Here is a 22,866-nt window from a genome sequence, read left to right on the forward strand (position 1 = left end):
TTGTAGGTAGCGAGAACAAAATAAGAATTTGGAAAGACATCAGATTTCAACCTTAAAAATTTCTTGGCGGTGCCTCGATTCATCTCAAATTTATTGGTTGAAAGGCTTTCTGATTTCAGGTCTAGAAAGTAAGCTTTAGTGCTTCAGAGAAAAATGATAATGACCATATCGTGGGGGATCTTAACAAGAGAAACAAGAACTTTATTGATGTCAGTGGATCGAAGGCCTTGCTGTTATGGCCCAATCAAATTTTGCTTCAGTTTCTTTAGAGTTTGGAGAAGTTCCCTTTTCCTCCGTAAATCCTTAGTGGCTTACGCTGTCCTTAGTAGTGTCTATCCTATTGTTTATTTGGTCGCCATTTTAGCTCCGTTGAATGCGCTGCCTTGTGTAAGACAAGTTACCCCTATTCCCTACATCAGTTCTAGCCATAGCCAAACTTTGGTCATTGACGCGCCAAATCTAGCCTTCATTAATGGCCAGAAGCCATAGATTGGGTAGAAACGACCATCGGTGCACGACTGACCATTTTCGACCCGGCCGATGACTGGCGTGGTGGCCAATTTGACCTTCACCCTTGGATAATTTTTTTCAAGTCCAAGGGTATTTATGTCCTAAAAATTTTGTATATGAGGATAAAATAATCCATGAATATTTTGTAATTGTTTTCAAATTGAAGGCATTATTGTCCAAAATTTTAATAGTTAAGGGTAAATTGTAACAAAAATAAGATTACCAATAATCTTAAATACTAAAAAATAGGATTATCAAATTACCTCCTATTATCACAGTAACTAATATTGGTTTTGAAAGATTACGAAAATCTTATATTACTTGACACCTAAACATGCTAATCAAGTATTAAGTAACATACCTCGGTAATGGAAGATTACTCCCAACCAAACACACCCTTAGTGTAATTCCAGTTGCTTAACCCAAGATAAAAAAGAAACCCAAAGCTCAAGCAGGTCTAGTAGTAGATCAATAACCACTGGTGGCATTTGCATTACCATAACAATAAATGGGGATGGGAAGGGTGACGTTGGGAAATTTGTAGTTGTATATTTTGATGACATTCTCATTTATAGCAGTAACTAGGAAAAACACTTGGAGCATCTAAAGAAAGTGTTTGAGATTTTGTGAAAGGAAAGGTTGTTCGCAAATCTGAAAAAGTGTCAATTCTGCTCTACCGAAGTAACATTTCTGAGGTATGTAATGTCCACAAAGGAATTAGAACGGATGAAACTAAAGTAGAGGCGATCTTAAGTTGGTCAGTTCCGAAGAGTATCCACAACGTCAAAAGCTTTCACGGGTTGGCATCATGTTATAGATGGTTTATTCGAATTTTAGTACAATTATCGCACCAATCACCAAATGTTTACAGGGTGGAAAATCTGAGTGGACCAGACAGGCTAGAAAAGCTTTTGTCTGTTAAAGGAAAAGGTAACAAAAGCACCAGTACTCGCATTGCCAGACTTCAAAGAGGTATTCAAAGTACATTACGATGCTTCAGAAGTGGGAATAGGGGGAGTACTGAGTCAGAATACCCAACCAATAGCATTTTTCAACAAGAAGTTCAATGATGTAAAGAGAAGGTACTCGACCTATGATAAAGAGTTCTATGTGATTGTAAGAAGCTTAGAACATTGGAGGCACTACTTTTACGCCAAAGAGTTCGTGCTACAGTCTGATCATGAATCGTTGAAGTATATTAACAGGCAGCACATGCTCAATTCAAGGCATGCAAAGTGGGTAGAATTTATGCAGGTTTTCACATTTGCTATCAAACATCAGTCTAGAGTACTGAACAAAGTTGTTGATGCTTTAAGTCACTGACATACTCTATTTGCAACTATGGAAGTTCAGGTGACAAGGTTTGACGAGTTTTAGGGGCTGTATCACGATAATCTTTATTTTGGAGAGATTTGGGAGAAATGTCAAGAGCGACCTTATCAACAGTTCTTGATTCAGGAAGGTTATCTCTTCAAGGGAAACAAGCTTTGCGTTCCTAACTTTGAGGGGAGCAATCATTGAGGAGACTCATGGGGGAGATCTAGATGGTCACCAAAACGATGACTCTAATCAGTGAACACTTCTCTTGGCCTCGCATGGAAAGAGACGTGATGAGATACGTCGAGCAATGTCAGACATGTCAACTAGCGAAGACTCAGAGCACCAATAGCGGTCTTTACCAGTTCCTATGGCACCTTGGGAAGATCTAAGTTGAGATTTTGTGTTGGGATTGCCGAGGACACAGAGGAACAAAGACTTGACCACGGTGGTAGTAGATTGTTTTTCCAAGATGGCACATTTCATTCCATGTAACAAGACCTTTGATGCATCACAAATCGCGAGGTTATTCCGGCAAAAGGTTGTTTGTTTGCATGGAGTTCCAAGATCGCTTACTTTAGATCGTGATGTGAAGTTTGTGCGTCATTTTTGGAGGACGATGTGGTGAAAGATGGGAACGAAGTTACATTTTAGTTCATCTTATCATCCCCAGACAGATGGACAAACAAAGGTTGTAAATCGAAGTTTGGGCAATTTATTGAGAAGTTTAGTTGGTGATAGTCCGCAATGGTAGGACTTGGTGTTGCCACAAGCTGAGTTCTCATACAACAGATCGCCCAACCGAACCACGAAGAGAAGTCCATTTGAGGTCGTGTCAATGGGAGGAATCCATCTACACCCCTTGACTTAGCGTCATTACCAGTTCTACATCACTACATTTCAAATGGAGAAGAGTAGGCTGAGATGATCAAGGATCTGCATGCCCAATTGAAGCAACAAATCTCAAAGCAAAATGAAGTCTATAAGCAGAAGGCAGATTGTCATTGTAAGAAAGTGGTGTTTCAACCTGCAAACTTGGTTTGGATTCATTTGAGGAAGGAAACATTTCGAGCAAGGAGATTTGGTAAGCTACAACCGCGAGCTGATGGACCCTTCATAATGCTCGAAAAGATCAATGACAATGATTACAAGATTAAGTTGCCAAGTAACTATGGAGTCTCAAGTACCTTCAATGTGTCTGATTTATCACCATACCAGGAAGAGAACGTCGAAGAACGAACAGAAGAAGACGACGTTGATTCGAGGTCGAATCTTTTTCAAGAAGGGGATAATGACATAGGAGCATCGTGACAGGTCGTTACAACGATCAGCAATCTGACAGAGGAACGACCTGAGTGTTAAGCAATCTGACTAAGAAACGACCTGCGAGCTATAAAGAGCTGAATGTGGTCAACTAAGGAAGTGAATAACTTAGAGAAAATTACGTATAAATGCTTTATCTTGCTTCATTCTAGAATAGTATACGTGTATATAGGGATTCAAAGGTAGGGACACTTGTCATTAAAGTTGATAAGATTTAAGGCAAGTGCCAGATTTCTGTTAGGGTTTTGTGCGCCTATATAAGGGCATTTTTCACATTGTTAACACAGCTTTTGAAGAAATATACAAAGAATATTTTCAGAAACCTTCGTGGTCTCTAAAACTAGAATCCTTTGTGAGTTTACTGTCCTTTGCGGGCATTCATCAAGCCGTAAATCCTTAGTGGGCTTACGCTGTCCTTAGTAGGTGTCTATCCTATTGTTTATTTGGTCGCCATTTTAGCTCCGTTGAATGCGCTGCCTTGTGTAGAGACAAGTTTACCCCTAGTTCCCTACATCAGTTCTAGCCATCAAGAGCCAAAACTTTGGTCATTGACGGCCAAAGATCTAGCCTTCATTAATGGCCAGAAGCCATAGATTTGGGTAGAAACGACCAGATCGGTGCACGACTGACCATTTTCGACCCCGGCCGATGACTGGCGGTGGTGGCCACATTTGACCTTCACCCTTGGATAATTTTTTTCAAGTCCAAGGGTATTTATGTCCTAAAAATTTTGTATATGAGGATAAAATAATCCATGAATATATTTGTAAATTGTTTTCAAATTGAAGGCATTATTGTCCAAAATTTTAATAGTTAAGGGTAAAATTGTAACAAAAATAAGATTACCAAGTAATCTTAAAATACTAAGAAAATAGAGATTATCAAATTACCTCCTATATTATCAACAGTAACTAATATTGGTTTTGAAAGATTACCGAAATTATATACTTGACAACTAAACATGCACTTCAAGTAATTAAGAGATGACATTCCTCGGTAATGGAAGATTACCCCAACCAAACACACCCTTAGTGAATTCCAGTTGCTCTACCCCAAGATAAAAAAGAAACCCAAAGCTCAAGCGGTCTAGTAGTAGACAATAACCACTGGTGGCATTTGCATTAGCCATAACAATAAATGGGGATGGGAAAGGGGACCAAAACTTATTTTTAATCACCTATTATTACGCAATTGTGTAGATCAAAATGAGAAAATAACTGACTTAAATATGTAGTATAACTCAAGTCAAAGATTTCACCTTGGGTCCTTTCACAGCAAGGTAATCACCTTCACGCATCTCACGGAAGTGGTGAGACATTCTTCCTTGTGGATCCTCTATTAAATATGAAAGAAAATCTTAATTGCAGTGCTAATATTTGAAAAGAAGAAATTAACTCTTGGCTATCATTAACGCAGCAAAGAAGTCTAGAAGTGGTGAACCTTTATAACCAATTCAAGTGCCAAGATCTGAGTCCAAAGTTGTCGGATTGTATGCTTTGATAACTTCTTCACCGAAACTACCTTTCCTCTGGGTGAGAAAATAATTTTATAAGCATATTCCATTGTGGACCATAAAAGAACCCAATAAAATATATAACACAAATACAAAAAGGAGCATTGGGATTGTATTCTGATGTAATAGTAGAAACCAAAGCCAACCATGAAACAAACCTGCAGCTCTATGTTGTCCAATTGAAGCCCTAACACTGAAGTTGGTGTCGGAAGGGCAAATGTGAACTTAGCAACATTATGACTGAGTTGGATACGTTTAACAGTTTAAATTTTGAAGTTTTCAGGATCCAAGCACCCTGTAAATGCATATCAAGGTCTTATTCAAGTAGCAAACATAAAGAGCTAATCTCCTAATTTGTCTTTAGATTCAATCATATAGAAAGAGAGGAAAAAGAGAAACATCAATTGAAAAGCATAACTGGAAGAAAAGTAAAAGTTTATAAACATGTAAGTATGTGAAAACAAATCTCGGAAACAGGGTTGAAATGGATTCAGTGTCTCTCTTTGTTAAATTAGCAAGACCAAAAGTAAAAATGATAATCAAATATCCTAGAGAATGCTACCATCTAAAAGGCAAGAGATCATCCTCTAAAAGGTGTCTCCAGGAAGATCATCCAATGTGTTCATATAGGCTAGGAATAAAAATAAACAAAATACCAAATAATAAAGAAAAAATCCCAAAGAAATACATTAAATCATTGATTTCTATTTTATCCTACACAAAAGAAAATAAATAAATCTGATATTTGGCAATTTTTTACTTTTCTACATCTTTTTACAGCAAACTTGTCATTGCCAACCAATAAGCTATTAAGCAAAGAAAACTTACCTGATATTGTGAAATTCAAAATAAATAAATAAATAAATAAGCTTGTATGGAAAACACCCTCTTCAAATAAGAGATTCGACTTTATTTAGCAATAAAAAGAAAAAATAACAAAGAAGGAAACTAGCAAGGTCTATGGCAAGTTCGAGTTAACATCATTGAAAAAGAACTGGTTTTGCTGTTAACCAATAGCTGTAGTTGCACAAACGAGGTAGTCCATTTGAAAATGAATAACATATGGTCAAGGTGTGTAGAAGGATTACATCATTTTCCTCAACTATAGACATTGAAACAAGGGAGTTTTTATCCAAAACAACGTGGTAGGATACTAACTAAATAGAAGGTTGGCAGTTTAGGGTTCTATTCTTACATAAATACATACCCACTCCACACACAAATAAGTGTACGTGTATGTGTCCGTATGCAAAAGACAGAACTTAATGAGCAAGAAGCACAAAAAAAAATAATAATTAAATAAGCATCCAGGGCAAAAAGCATGAGCTACCTTTAGCTCAGATAGTTGACAGGAGATTCTGTTTCCTTTTGCACAACTTCAATAACTTATCATCTTGAATACACCTTAGGTAAAGTAACAATATCTCACTGTCAAAAAAGAGAGGAAATAACAGTAAGACCAGGATATGACGGATATGCTACTTCAATTCTCCAAGATAGCCTAAACTGATCACTACCAAATATTGTTGTCATATGCATCAAGCCCCTTATAAGAGAACTTGGCTCTTCTTGAAAAGGTTTTGGTGATTTCTACTGGTAAAATCCTCATTGGCATGACATTATTAGATTATGCTCCTCAAAAAAGGTCAGACTCCATACAAGATCATGAGGTCAGGCAACTGCTCATAAAAGTTACATTCTCAAGGCTTAAAATTTTTCATCTTATACGAAGCTAGTTGTAGGTAGGAGAACAAAATAAGAATTTGGAAAGACTCAGATTTCAACCTTAAAAATTTCTTGGCGGTGCCTCGATTCATCTCAAATTTATTGGTTGAAAGGCTTTCTGATTTCAGGTCTAGAAAGTAAGCTTTAGTGCTTCAGAGAAAAATGAAATGACCATTCGTGGGGATCTTAACAAGAAACAAGAACTTATTGATGTCAGTGGATCGAAGGCCTTGCTGTTATGGCCCAATCAAATTTTGCTTCAGTTTCTTTAGATTTGGAGAAGTTCCCTTTTCCTTCTCCCTTTTCTATCTAATTTTTATTTCATATTGGGTTTGTTTTTTTTTTTTTTTTTTTTTTTTTTTTTTTTTTTTTTTTTTTTTTTTTTTTTTTTTTTGGTTTAAGTGTAATCCAAGTATTAAACTTTTGTTGATTACACAATAAGCTTTATATCAACACCCCCAAGGCTTTTCTAATAGGAAACTCCTTCAAAGGCAATAGGGAATGATAAAGTTTCGAAGAAACCATATGAACCACAAGTTTTTTTAAATCCAGAAACCATAAAAGAAGAACCTACTGAGCTGATTACGAAATTGGAAGGTAGTATGACACTGAAATGGAAATTCATAATAGCAAAAAGAAAGATGTATGAAGTAAAAAGTTGCTGACAAGGTGGAGTTCCTGTTCAGTTATTATGAGGTGCCATTCCAACTAAAACAGCAATGCTCTAGCTCAACTGAAATAAATATAATGGTTTTTAAGTTGAAATGTTAATTTATTTATTGGTAAAATCATAATTAAACATTTTATCTGAAACAATATGTGATTGATTTCACTTTTCCTCCAACTTACTGCCCAACAGACTATTCAATACCACTACACCTGTGGCAGTAATGCACATGGAGACAATGAGGGATATCACTTTTCTGCAGCATTAACAATAGAATTCCCCCCCTAAAACGCAACATTTGAAGATATACAGCCTATAGACAATTTCTCTCCAGATTTAATAGAGAGGAAGAGAAAGTTTGATTCATGAAATCCTTTTGCTTGCAGGTAGCTATAGGCATATGCAGAATCATAACCTTTGAAAATAAAAATGTAACAGAAAATAAAACACTAACAAATAGATATATATGCCAAGAACATGATACAAGAATGAGGGTGATGATCTCTTGAATCTGTGAAATGGTGGTAATTCACAAAAAAACAGAAGAAGACTGGAATAAAAATCAAATGGCATTATGTAATAAACCAAAATAACTACAATTACTTTCTGCAACTGGTTGATTCCAGAGGCATCTCAATAGTTGTCAATGTTGTGGCGCATTCCTATTCTAGAGTACTGGCACCTCCACTGGTTATTTGAAGGATAGAAAGGACCCAAATTCTTACTAGTGGGTTCACATGCATATATGCAATATTTGAACACAGATGAGAATGATGTGGAAATCCACACACTAGCAAAACTGAGACAGCTCAATCACAGAAGCTAATTCAGGTTTAGGCAGCGGTATCTGTTATATTGTTATAATGAAGGAGTAGCATACGTGACGCAAAGGGATGAGAATTGATAGTATTAGATGAGAATTGTAATATAAAACTTGTCACTCTTTCTCTACAATGCATAATAAAACATTTCTAAAGCAGAACTTCGAACTCCAAATAGTTGTTTCTTTCACCCATAATAAAACTGGGTTTCTTTATTAAGAAATACTGAGCATCCAATTGTTCAGATTTAAACAGAAGAACCAAGATTCTTACCGCTTATTCTACTTACATCATTTTGATTACGGAAAAATTCATACTGGCTGCAAAATTTCTTTCCCACAATTGAAAAGAATTAGAACTGAAACCTGGCTAACTAGTCTTAAGGAGCAGTTGTGAGACCTTTTATTGCAAGTGTTTTAGAGAGCAATAGAGCTTAGAACAGCTTTCCACAAAAACACTTAGACAGTTAGATGCACTTCCTGGAAAAGCATATATGAATACATATATCTACAAAGTGCTTTTGCAAAAGCACCTATAAAATGCTTCTCAAAAGTGCACTTGGTACTCCCAAAACAATTATATTAATTAGTGAAAATTGGAAAAAGAGCAAAAAAGAAATTTTCATTATGCGAAGCCATCAAACTAAATTCGGCATTCAGAGTGCAACATATATCACACAAAGTATCACTTTTCATATTAAGACATAATTGAATTGCAAAGTCGTAATAATTGTTCCGAAGTATTATAAAAAAAATCGAAAATAAAGAATAAAAGGTAAAAATAAAACCTTTAGGTTTCTTGGTCCTGGTGACATAGAAATAGTAAGCTGTACCAGCTCCAATGGCAACAAGAGCCACCGCTATGCTCAGCATCTCCACTCTGTGAGACTGTAATGCGTCCATTTTCGCCCTCTAACAGCCAATTGAATGGAGGTTATTTATCACAAGAAGCAGCTTGTTACTAAACCGTCTCTTCTCTTTGGTCAATATAAACTTTCGGTTGCAGCAACTACTGGTTTCTCTCGGTAGCATAAGATAATAGCCTAAGCATGTAATGGGTTGACACGCTTCATAGTCTTTCTGGCGTCACGGATGAGCTCTGCATTTTGCCCAATTTTATTTTTCAATTCCAAACTTAAGGTAGGGTTTAGTAACGTCTCCGTACCCGTGAGTTCTTTAAATTTAACCTTACAAGATTGATTATTATTAAGCATACTTAAGATTATTAAAAAGTATAGAATGTCTCTTAAAAATACTGTAATTATCATTTTAAGTTAATTACACTTATTTTTCATTACATTTCAATCTTTCACAAACCCGTAAATTAAAATTTTAGGTTAACTAAAAACCCCAAATGACATATTCAATAAAATAAGGGTACAAGTGTACCTTTTAATAAAAAAAATTAATAAAATTTATTAAAATAAAATAATTTCTTTAAAAAATAATAATTTTTTTTTAACAAGAACCGTCAACTCTCCTCTTCCGCTCTTCTCTATAATTTTAGATAATTCCAAGACCCAAATCTTCTTTTCCTTCTAATCTTTTCTTCATCAATTCATAATTTTTAACCCAAAAATCTTTTTTCTCAATTATTTTCTCTTTCATTCCATAACTTTTTTCTTATTGTTTGTTTCTTCGATTCCATTAATCCTAACCCTGTAAAATCTTTCCAATTTAGATCATCTCTTTGTTATTTTCTCCCTCATTGAAAAAGTTTCGAACCCATGTAAAATACAAGCCAGCAAATTCTTTTATTTTCTCCGTTATTCAAAACCTCAATTCCAACAAACAACCATTACCCGAAATACCACAGCAAATCCATTAAAAAAAAAAAAATTATATAACAAAGATTTATGAGAAGAATAAAGAAATTAAGTAGATGTAAAATCTTTCTCATCCATCCCATTAGGGGAGCAGCAGTGACAGCGGGGTGCGCCAAATTTGTTGGTGTGGGGGAGAGGATGAGGTGGACAAGGTGGAATAGGGTTGTGATGTAATACCCACATTCAGAAAAATAATAGGGATTATTTTCTAGTCATAGTGAATATATTTAACTAGTTTTATAGAGGAATTCTATAAAAGTTTCAATAGGGGTGAAATGGTCATTTCACACAGAATCATGTGTTCAAGAGAAAAGTGAATATGATATAATGCATTAAGTGTGCTAGCCATGAGAATAGAGTGGTAGAAAGGTTATGGACAATACACGTGATGTGATGTCGAGATAAATACGTGTTTGTAAAGTAATAAAAAGAAAGTAAAAAATAAGGGTAAATTGGTTTTTTCACTCACAACTAGATGAAAAAGTGGAGAGTGAAAATGACCAAGAACATGTGTTAAATCCGTTGAAAGTGAGGGTATATCGGTAAATGCATGTATGGCATAATTGGAATTATTATGAAAGTGCAAGGGCAAAATGGGAATATATAAATTACATGAGAATTCATGCCTAAGTGAATATATGTTCATTTTGTGGCTTTCTAAGGTAAGAATTTTGGCAAAAGTTTGTGATTTGTGTTTTATAAGTATGAGTTCTCATGAATTTATGTGTTTTAGCATTAATCAATGGAGCAAGTGAGCAAATGAAGCAAAGAAAATGATTCTTGCAAAAAAAAAGGTAAGTAAACTCAATCTAAGCTTTAATTTGAGTAGTATATGTGTAAGTTGATTTTTGAGTGTTTGTGTATGATGTATGATAAGAAGTATTGGCTGTTTAGATGCTTGTTTGATGGAGAATAATGTGTAGAAGTACAGCCAAGATGAGTAGTTATGTAAATGTGATGTTTTGGTTGAACTTTGGATGAAATTTTAATAAGTTGGTGTTGGAATTTGGAAGTGTTGAATTCGGCCAGATTTGAAGTTAAGTTTGGTGAGTTTTTGCTCCAATTTTGGTGGATTTGGAGAGATATGGAAGTGTGGCCAACCAAGTATTTGCATGTGCATGAGAATTGTTTGATGAAAATTCAAAGAGAAATGCATGCATGAGTTTGTTAAATCTTATTGCAGAAATTATTAGAAAAATGAAAGAATTGGAGTTGAAATGTTATGTTAGGCTTAACCAAGTGTAAATTTTAGTATTCAAGAGTGTATTTTGTTATGCCAAAATTTAGAATATCACTTGGTCATGTTAGTTCAATGAGATAAATGGCTTTTAGTACTGTATGGTTCAAGTTACTTAAACCTTTAGTATTTCCTCAATAGCACATTTTATTTAGTTATTCAATTAGAAATTGTGAAACTTGTGACGTTGGGAAATTGTTAGAAGGGATTTATATGTTAAATTGTTACTTTGACATGGCATTGTTGATAGTAGAGAATGATAGATTATATCATGACATATCAATATGCCATAATGAATTCTCAAGTTTGTGTACTTGAATTTAGAAAGATCATTCAAATAATGGCTTGGCCAAATGAGTATATTGTTGTTTCTTGTTTTGAGATTAATTACAAACAATATGTAATAGGTGATTTTTATTGTATAAAGAATAGAAAAGCTTTCACAAGTATAGATATCAAAAGAAACATCAAAGAAATAGAAGTTTGGTTTATGTATTAACTACATGACCATTTTAGAAATTGATTCATATGAGTATAGTTTTCATGCCTTGTTATACACGCTACAGATGACACGACCCGTCCCGAATTTTCTCATCTTGTAGGATCCGGGCGCTCCGACAAGACTCAGATACCCGAGACGTGCCATGTAGAAAAACTGTGAAACCTGTTAAAAGACTTACTTTTCCTGAATAACATCAAAGTATTTCCATTTCCAACATCTCAAAAAAAAGCATAAACCATCTTTCGTTTTACAAAAGAAAAGATTTTGGGAAACTTGTGGTATCAGGTTTTCCACTTATACTACACATTCCAAAACATAAACCAAGGAAATACATGATGGGAAACATGAGTTTTTGAAACAGAAGTCCAAAATACAATACAACATAAATATAAAACCCACATAAAAAGATGTCGACTCGTGGTAGAACCCTGAGCGAAGAGTCACTGCTCGGCATGATCTTTGGGAGGTCTTGGTGAAGGGGGAGGGGGGGGGGGGGTGACATTTAAAAAGGGATGAGCTGAAATACTCAGTGAGTAGGGGAAATGGGAGGTTTATAAAAGTTCTTAAAAAAAGAAGTAATGATAACATACAACAATTCTTAAGCAAATCCTAATGACAACATAATTATATGAATGTGCAAAGAAGACAACCACCCCATTCACGTATGCAATATGTGATTTATTTCTAAGCATCCTGCACTCAGTAAACTATACTCTGACTTACTTCCTTTAACTGTATCGGATTCTGAATAAAATCTCAACATTTGGTATTAGAAACTCTCACCACAACTAGTACCCTAGGGAAAATTTGTTATACCTGGTGGGCGTCCCACACGCAGGCAGAGCAAGGGACGTACCTGTCATACCCTGACAAGATCTATCATCGTGCGGGCAGAGCCTCTGAAACTGTCTTACCTGCAGACCACTCAACTCCTAGGCAGAGCATTGATAGTTGTCATACACATGCGTAGAGCCAAAAATCTGTATCACCGGGGGATGGGTACTTCATAGGGTGGTTTTAGCACCACAAGTATCTCATGCATAATCTCAAGTAACATATAAGTCAAGAACACATTACATATGTGCTTATAAATCATGAATATATGACATAATATTCAAAAATCACATATAGGGGTTAAACTGCAATCTTTTAAACATGTTTCAAAAACTGACAGTTCAACCCTTTTTAATTGCTTACTTAGCTTCTACCTTCCCAAATTAAAAAAATGTCACAACCATGAAACCTTTACCAAAATTAGGAAGTTTATCAATACAATTATGAAGCCCCGATTTCATTATCACCAAAAACAATAATTTAATCTCTAGAAAAAAAAAGGGGTTAAGATTATGGTAATATCTCATCTTAATACAAACATACCCATTTAACAATTTGACAGCTAGCCTCAACACTTCGCATTAAAAAAAAAAAAAAAAAATTATGCACTAATCCTCCCTTTAATTATGCATTTCCTCTCTTCCGATTCTTTTTTAACAAGACAAGACAATTAATGGTAAAGACACATGCATGTTTTTGACAAAATAAAGGAAAAAGCACATTTAAAACTCGCTTACTACACACGTCAACATCCCTTCTCTAACCATTCACTTCCTTCCTTCAACTAATTACCAACAATTACATTCATCTCTACCAAGATAAGACTAACGTTTCCAAGCATTTGACAAGCAAAGTTTACCCAAAACATAACTCAGTTGATGTAATGCTTTCTTTCTAGCTAGTATACTCGTAAAATAATCGCTAAAACTCATTAAAAATATATATAAGAAAATACACATATATATACGAGTAATAAAGTATGGGCCCATATTTAATTTTTCTTTATATACAAATATTTACAAAATGTTCTCAAAAATAGCAACTTGACAATGTAGCCCAACCCTTCCACTGCATGACGTTCCGAGCGACCGTAACTCACCTATTACCTGCAAAACATTAAAAACAACGGAGTGAGCACTAATGGCTCAGTAAGTAAATCTGCTATGCTACCCTTCTCTCTTCGTTGCTTAAATCCTGAATTTTCTTTCCTTACAACTCATTTCCCGAGTATTCTCTATTCTTTCTCTGTTCTTCTCTCTGTTCTTTCTCTGTTTTCTAATTTTTTTCACTACCCATGATAATGAGCATGGCATTATGCATATTCAGGATGCAAATGCACAAATGCATAAATTATGCATTTTCTTTTCTATTTTTCTTATTCTGTTTTTTGTTTCTGTTTCTTTATTTCTTTTCTAGTCTTTCTTTCTTTCTATTCTTTCTTTCTTTCTTTCTTTCTATTCTTGCCGATCGGACTCGGTTGAGGCATGGATTTGGAGCCTTGGCCGTGTGAGTGAATTCTCTAATTCTTGGTACAGTCCTTAGCCCCACACACACTTCTAACGGATTGTACAATTCTTCTTTCTGAATTCTGAGCCCGCTCACTAAAGGCGGCGTACATGTGGACTATGTCACTCACGGTCCCCATCGCAACAACCTTTTTTTTTTTTTTTTTTTTTTTTTTTTTTTTTTTTTTTTTTTACACTTCTTTAAGAAAAATTCAGTTTGAATATCTTTAATATTCTCACTTTTTTCTATTTTCTCTTAACTATTTTAGGGCTTTTTCATCTCTTTTGAATATGTATGCATGTTGATGGTTTCATGCTTATAATTCTTTCTAAATTCACAATATTAATGCAATTATGCATTATGGAATAAAAACATGTCATTGTCTACCATCTACAAACTCATCCCAAAGTAACACATAGAGGTGGGCAGGGACCAGTCCCAAGCAGGCCCGCCTGGCCTGGGCCTGGGACCGGTCCCAAGCCCATGAGCAAAATGAGGACCCGGACCAGTCCTATGGGCCTGGACAATTTTTTCCCCCTTAATCTTTTTTTATATTTTGGGGCAAAATGAAAATTTTTAGGGGGTTTTTAGTTTTTTTAGGGGTAGATTACTAAGTTTCTAAAAATTTAATTAATTTAAAAAATAATAAATTAATTAATAGTTAATTTAATTTTTAACATAAATTCCATTTCACACATTCACGCTTCACAAATAAATAATTAAATATTTTTTAATTAAATTATTCATTTTCAGTCAACCAATATTTACAACATTCAAATCTGTATTCTAAAGAGTTCGAGTAGTTTGGGATCTTCAAGGTGCTGTTGTAGTCTTCTTTCTACATGAGTCCATCCCGTAAACATGTTATCACTTCAGTCATGTCATCGGTTAAAGAACATCTTCTGTCTTCAGCAATCCGACCACTCGTTGAAATGTTGACTCGAATGCAATTGTAGAAACCGGCACAGATAAAATGTCACGTGCCATTTGGGCTACAATGGGGAATCGACTTTCATGTTGGTCCCACCACTGAAGAATATCCATATCATGTTACTCCTTCATCGTTATAAAGGACAAGTCCACTAGTAGGTAACGATTCAGCTTATTTGGTCCTTATGTTATGAGCTGGAGCTGCTACTTCCGCCACGTTCCACATACGTCCACTTGCTCGATCCTTGACGGAGGGCTACATTAAGGTCTGGATCCTCTCTCCTGAACGTTCCACTTCCACTTCCAATTCCATTGTACCTGTTCTCATATAAAGAAAAAAAGCTATCCAATTTTTGTTTAAAGTCAGTCAAATAAGACGTATAATGATATCTTAAATGCTAGCCTATCTCAATATTATACAGTTAACTACGTGTATTTAAACCTAGGATCTAGAAACAGGCCTAATCCATAAAGAATAGAATATCTAACCAATATCCCTTATATTTTTCTTCCATATTTAAAACAATTTCACTTAAAATGTTATTATATCTATATTGAGCAAAAGTTTAGCAATTTGAAGTAAAATATCTAACACTAAATTAGTAGTTGGATAATAAATCCCACTTAATGTATTAGTAGCATCATAAAAAATTTGAAGAAATGAATAAAAGTTCACAACTGCCCAATCATCATAGCTGACAACTTCCTCTGGACGGTCTCCGGTTGACGAAATATGTAATTTGTTTAGCGGTTGGCAAAGCTTTTTCCAACATCAAGTAGGTAGAGTTCCAACGAATGCATGGCTGTACATAACTTCAAAGGTCGAACCGGTGGGTCCTCGCTTACAATATTTGACGCACTCCTGCCTTCTTTTTTGCTACCACTGACGATAAATCTGATGCTCTGCGCACCTATTGATCTTCGAATGTATAACATCTAAACCTGCTTTAACTATCAAATTGATGATGTGGCAAGCACATCTCTGGTGAAAAAATTTGCATTCACCACGCGGATCCAATCTCTTTTCAAATAAAGAGATTGCCGCGGTGTTAGCAGCTACATTATCAAGCGTTAGTGCTACAACTCTATCAGTTAATAAATATTCTTGCAAAACTTCAAGAATTGTAAATAAATAGTTTTAGTACTATGTTTTTCATATAATGGTTTAAAAACTATCAATTTTTGTTGTAACCCCAATTATGATCTAAAAATGTACTGTGACAGTTAAAAAATCGGTTTTTGATCTACAAGCCTATATCTGATGTAAGTGCAAGATATATTCCTAAAATTTTGAAATTTGTTATTAAGTTTATTATTTATTTTGTTATAAAGTTTTAGTAATCTCTTCTATTGTAGTTCTACTAACAAGGTATATGCTGGACAAAATACAGTTTTTACCATATGAATAAAAAAAGGATTTTCAGAGAAACAAATGGGAGAGTCCGTAGCAACTATATATCTTGCTATTTCCTCTTGTGCAACAGTGTATTGTATTGCCATATTAGAGAGTTGAGGATTGTGGATTAAAATTAAGTTGAGTTTGAATTTGTCTACCTAATCCGCTTGAAGATACATTGGGCAACTGCATTATTTGGGGGTGCTTCTTCTCCACGTGTCGTCGCATCGTCGAAGTCCCTCTCTCGCCAATAGGTTCCACAGAAATTACATATCCCACATGATTATTCCCCTTCCCCTTTGTCTTTGGCCGTTTTGATTTGGGAAGTATCGCCATACATCGACACGACCCTTTGACGGTCGAGGGGGTTAGGCTATGCCCTGCTCGTTGACTCGCAGCTCGCATGTGTTTGGCTACAACTTGTCCCGATCGAATGTGGTTGTGGAATTACACTCTTCCTCTGGAGGAAATGGTGAAAATGGTTGAAGCCTTCCATTTCTTCGGTGTGGAACATAAACTTCATTTTGGAACCATTATAAATTTATGATAAAATAATAAATAATTAAAATGAAAAGAAATTAAATAATAATATGAAATTATGATGATATTGAAAAATAGAAAAAAATTGAATAATATAAATAAATAATATGAATAAATTATAAATATAAATATAAATAAATTGAATGAGAAATTGATTGGAGATTTGGAGTAGAGAGATTGAGAGAATGAGAGAATGAGAGATTGATTGGTGTGGAAAAAATGAAAGATTTTAGGGTTATTTATAGTGTAGTTGTAGGGGGGGGGGGGGGGGGAATGGAAAAAAAAAGGTTATAATTTATATTATAACCGTTGGCTGGCATGTGACCGTTGCTAGCCAACGGTTAAAAAATAAAATATAGCCCACGGTTAGTAAAACTTTTTTTTTTTTTTTTTATAAATTTTGTAAAATTTTTTTTAGCCCTCGTAATTTATGTTTATTTAAAATTGGCAAGGGGTTTTATGTAATTTGGCAGGGGACTACATTTAAAAAAACCCAAAAATTTTGGGCTCGGGCTTGGAGGAGGGCGGGGACCAAGCCTCTTAGGACCGATCCTAGGACCGGGTTTTGGGGCTAGGCTTTTGGGCCCAGTCCCAAATGCCTACCTCTAGTAACACATAATCATTCTCATACATGCACTTCTTCTTGGCATTTCATCAAACAATTCATGTGCACAAATCAACACTAATTTGGCTAAACTTCTATCTATAATTTAGACCACCAAAAATTTGGAATAAACTCCTCCATAATTAACACCAAATCTGCCCAAAATACACGCTTCAAAATTTTCACTTCAATTCCTCCAAATCTCATCCAAGCATTCATCAAATAACAACTACACCAACACAACTTCTCATGGATAGGTTCTAATTATTATTCAACACCAAATCCATCAACAATTTTACATAAAACACACACACACACACACACACACACACACATATATATGCATAAAGAAAGTTCTCTACACAACATAACTTAAATCATACCTAGGGTAGGATTTACTTACCTTGTGCTTGAGTAATTCCACTAGAATCTCTCTTTCTTTGGTAGACTTGTTCTTTCTCTAAAACCCTAAGCATAAATACTATAAGAATTCAACACTTTAAAAATTAATCTCGCATCTATTGCAAGAATTCTTACCTTTGGATGCTTATGATCAAATCTCTACCAAAATCTAACCAAAAGCCCTCTAAAATCCCTTGGAAATTTGATGAAGAGATGAAAGAAATTGAGAGTGAAGTAGAATGAGAGGGAGTAAAGAATGATAGGGTCTTTTTGCTTGAACTCTTAATATCTCATATTAATATGCATATTTTCCCATTTTGCCCTTGTACTTTCTTTAAAATTCCATCTATGTCCCTTAGTCAATTACCATAATGCCCTCATTTTTAATACATTTCTTATGAATTCTGCCTCTTTTCACTCCTCACTTTTTCAATAATTTGAGTGAAAAGACATTTTACCCTTGATGCAAGTTAAGGCATTTTCTTACATTTTCTCAAATAACTTTAGCAAAAAAAAAAAAAAAAAAAAAAAAAAAAAATCAACTAAAGGTATAAGAGCATAAATTAAATTAAGTACCTCCATGTGGGCGTTACAGTTGACAACCTCTCAATAACCCAATACACTTTCCAACCAAATTACCTTAACTCCCATCATTTTAAAACCCATTCAATCAATTATCACAAAGGCATTCCAACCGATTACATGTAATCAAAGTATCCAGCCACCATCACAATTTATTGAAACAACCAAATGCATGCAAGTTCAATTAGCAAGCAAATTACATTCCATTTTAAAAATCAAATCAGCCATTCTAAAATCTGTCCGAAAACATGCAGAGAAGGTAAATCAAGCAAGCTTCACATTTAGCTCAAACCTCATCAAAACACAAACATGGCATACCACAATTAACATGCAAGCATAGATATGACATTTTTAAGGAAAGTTTTTATTAAAACCACTCACTTTCTAGCTCAACCACAACTCAAATGGACTGTCAAACACTCTTCTCTTCCGTACCTACACCTAAAAACTCAAGATCAAACACCCACTCTCACAACAAAGAAGAAACAATTAAAGAAAAAGCTTCCTAACCCCATGCATGCAGTACACTCTCACTCATCCTCTGTCTCTTTACCTCTCGGTCTCTACTCTTCTTCCTTACTCTCCTTTCTCTTCTTTCTCTCCTTTGCCTCTCTTTTCTTCCTTTCTTCTCTTCTCCTCTCGTTTTTTCTCTTTTTTTTTTTCTGCTCTGCTCTCGCTTTCTCCCTCTACTCTCGTCTCCTTCTTCTTCATTTGGGTGAACAGCCCATTTCTTTCCTTTTTAAATAAAAATCTTTCTTTTCTTAATTTTTTTTAAATCCCCCCCCCCCCCCCCCCAAATTCTCAAAATTTCATCTAACCCCGCCACATAAGCCTCTCCTTACAAAAGTGTCCTGATTTTTCCCCCTTGATACATGCAAACCCATCAGAATTTATTTCTTTTGCTGTCACCCCTTAATGCAAACTTTAAAAATTGACAAAAAAACCCTTTTCTTACAACAATACCATAAAATCAATTGGAAAGAGAATTAATGAACTAAATACAATTCATGACATAACTAAATTAGGAATGGGGTTTTACAATATAATTGTGCTAGATGATCTTGAAAATAGGTTGTATTGGCCAAAAATTTAGTTAAGAATGTTAGAAAGAAATTAGAATTTAGCCAAAGTATATATGTTGTGCCATATGTTAGATTGAATTTACAATGATTAATATAGCAATATAGATTAATGTATAGAATGTAGCCAAAAGAAAAGAAGAAAGAAGGGCATGTATAACAATGTTGATGGTCATGTTAAGAGAATGAAAATTTATGGCATTAAGATTTGTATTTAGAAAGTTGTACAAGGTATGCTTGTTACATTAGAAAAATATTAGAGAGTTGTTTAATGACATGGTTATGTGACATATAAGTTTGAGAAAAACTAGTAGCATAATTGGGCAAATTAGTAGACTTAATATCTAAGTTGTGGCATAAATTTTTATAGAAGAAATTAGATTGCCCAAAATGTAGAATTCATTCCCTAGTTGAATTTAGCCGTTTTAATATCTCACTAATAGAATTAAAGAAGAGTAGAATTTGTGGGAGCTAATGTACTTGTGTACGTGTACATTTTTTATAGCATAATAGAATTGAAGAATTATAGAATTATGTAGAAATTATATAATCGCATACGTACACATGATGCATAGAATTCAGAAATAAAGAATAAAATAGAAAATGTTTTAAGTTAAGCGTGTTATTATAATAGAACTTTGGGATTTCCAGAAAAGTATAGAAATAAAAGCCTTAGAATTAATAGAGTACATGCCAGAGTCAAGACACTTATTTTTGGGATCATGCATAAACAGCATATAAATGCATGACATAGCATAGCATATATTTCAAAAATTTTAAAATTATTGGAAAATGTCTAGCTAGTTATTTTATAGATTTATAGAGCATGTTTTTAGAGGGCTGTTGCAATGGGGAACCTATGAGCATTCACTGCATTAGTTAGTGGCGACAGAGATGCAGAAGTTTCCTATATGCACGCCGCCATCAGTGAGTGGCCTCAGAATAGAAAAACAGAATCGGTACAGTCCGTTAGAAGTGCATGTGGATGAGGACTGTACCCAGAAAGAATTTCAGAATACACTCACACGGCCAGGGTTCCAAATCCATGCCTCAGCCCAGTCCGATTGGCAAACCAAAACAGAATACAAAAAGAATTTTAGAAAGAAATAAAAATAGAATAAGAAATAGACAATAGAAAGAATTCCAGAAAGACAGAAAAAATAGAATAAGAAATAGAAAACAAAAAGAATTCCAGAAAGAAAGAGAAAGAATTTTCAAAAATAATACAAACATGATCATTTGCATATGCATCAGACATTTTATGTGCATTGCATCTCATGCATTTATGCATAGATTAAACAGTTTATTTTATTATTGTGTGTCTGACTAGCCAAGATAAGAAAATAAAAGCCCATGAGAATATAAAAGAAAATAAAATAGAAACCCATGAGAATAGATAAAGAAAAGAAAATAGAAACTCATGAGAATAGAGAAGAAAAGAAAATAGAAGCCCATGAAAACAGAGAAGAAAATAAAATAGAAACCCATGAAAATAGAGAAGAAAAGAAAATAGAAGGCCACGGAAACAGAGAAGAAAAGAAAATAGAAGCCTATGAGAATAGAAAAGAAATTAGAGATATACAAGAAAATAATAGAAATTAGATACATGCTAGAAAAGAATAGAAATTAGAAACATGACAAATAGCAAGGAAACTTAGCGATTTGTTGAGTAGAGAAAGAAACAAAAAGTTATAATCTAGTAGAGAAGAGAAATAAAATAATAAAGAATAGCACAACACTAGAAGGATCTAGAAAGATTTGAGAAAAATGGAAGACTGCTAAGTAGTACGCCTGAGAATAAAAAGAAAAAGCAAGCAGAAATTTAGAAGTAGTACAACGAAAAGGGGGACAGCGAAGTAAGAGCATAGTTAGATTTGGTTTACTTACTGAGCATTTATAGCTTACCCCGTTGCTTTCCTTATTTTTACAGGTATTAGATTGTAGTGGTCAAGAGATGTCAAGCTGGCGAGAGGATTACACACACTATCTCGTTGAAGAATTTAATGTGGATTTATATATGTGAGAAATAGTCATTGTGTAATAGTATGTTATAACTGGATTAAGGATAAAAAATTTAGACGAACATTTTTTTTTAAGCTAGCAATTCTCTGGATTCTCTCTATAGGATACTCGGTGAATACTTGCCTAATGAGACATTACATGTGATGGGTAGAGGTGGAAAAAAATGGGTCGGGTTAGATGAATCAGCCTAAACTCAGCCTAACTAAAACCGGGCCCTGGTATCCCCAGCTAGGCGAGGTGGGCCTACTTACGTAGGTCCGACGGGTTTATTTTATTTTTTTAAATTCGCTGAGCTTGGTGGGGTTGGCCCGTGGGTTGCCAAAGGGCAACCCGGTAGGTTGGCAACAAAAAATTAAATTTTTTTTTTTTTTTTTTTTAATCTTATTCTAGTTTATTTTCATGTTACTCGCCATTTTGTGAATGGAATCCACAAACACTCTTATTTCCTCTTCGATCTGTAAGTATATTTTTTTTTGTTAAGAAACCAGTTTTACTCTTCAAATATAATCATTTTGTAGTCGTTGGAGGGGTCTTTTTGGTCATTTTGTTTTCCCATTTTTCTCTATAAATAGAGCCTAAACTTCTCATATTTCCTCACATCCAAAATCTCTCAAATCTTAGTTGTCAATTTGCTCTTATTTTAATTTTTATTACTTTTTGCAATTTATTCCAATTCTCCTTCTTTAATTCTTTTATATCCAATTTTTTTTTTTTTTTAATAACTAGAATGGATAAATATTTACATAATCCCACCATCAATTTCGATGATGAAGAAGATTATCTTACTCCCCCTGAATTTACTAACACAAACGTAATAGATTCAAACAGTCTCTCTTTCCCATTCTCAGAATCTGATACATCTCATAATATTTCCCCTTTCTCCCCATGCTATTGCAGCTCCCAGTGGTTCTAGAGGTCGTTCTTGTAATCGTTGTCCTCATCCAACTCCATCTGAAGTAAAAGTGGGTTCATCAACTATAGCTACCGGAACCAACAATAGGCACACATAAGACATTTGGATGCATTTCATAAAGTTTTACGGGACAGAAAACGGAGTTCAAGTGAAGAAAGCAAGATGTAAGGATTGTGGAAATATTTATTAAGCTGATGTTGATAATGGTACTAATACATTAAAAAAGCATTAAGCTAAACATATAAATCATCATGGATATAAACAAACCAATCAAACTCAAATAACTAGTACAGGTAATATTTGGCATTATAATTTTGATATATATAGGGAACAATTAGCTTTATATATTGTTACAACTGATCAACCTATTAATATGGTTGAAGATATTTTGAAAGATCTGTTAAAAATTCATTTTTACCAAATTTTAAAACTTATTCTAAAACTTCAACTAAGAATGATTTAATAAATTTATTTAACAAAATGAAATTAGAATTAAGAAATAAATACATAGTTATCATGTTAGTATGACTCTAACAGCCGATATTTGAAGTGGTAGAGCTAAACAATATTATATTTGTGTGACTAGTCATTATTTTGATAACGAATGTAAATTAAATA

The 22,866-nt window shown here is 34.3% G+C and overlaps 1 protein-coding gene across 1 annotated transcript in view; it reads right to left on the reverse strand.

Annotated features, from left to right (window-relative positions):
• The window catches only part of LOC116132319 (NADH--cytochrome b5 reductase 1-like), a 28,988-nt gene extending 19,975 nt beyond the window's left edge, over positions 1-9,013 (reverse strand). The window contains exon 1 of the mRNA XM_031417972.1: positions 8,664-9,013. Within this exon, the coding sequence (XP_031273832.1) occupies positions 8,664-8,778 (115 nt within the window). The 5' untranslated portion in view covers positions 8,779-9,013. The remainder of the gene's footprint in view (positions 1-8,663) is intronic.
• Positions 9,014-22,866: the final 13,853 nt, after the last annotated feature.

The sequence above is a fragment of the Pistacia vera genome, unplaced genomic scaffold (genome assembly GCF_008641045.1).
Source record: "Pistacia vera cultivar Batoury unplaced genomic scaffold, PisVer_v2 Contig250, whole genome shotgun sequence".
Classification (NCBI taxonomy): domain Eukaryota; kingdom Viridiplantae; phylum Streptophyta; class Magnoliopsida; order Sapindales; family Anacardiaceae; genus Pistacia; species Pistacia vera.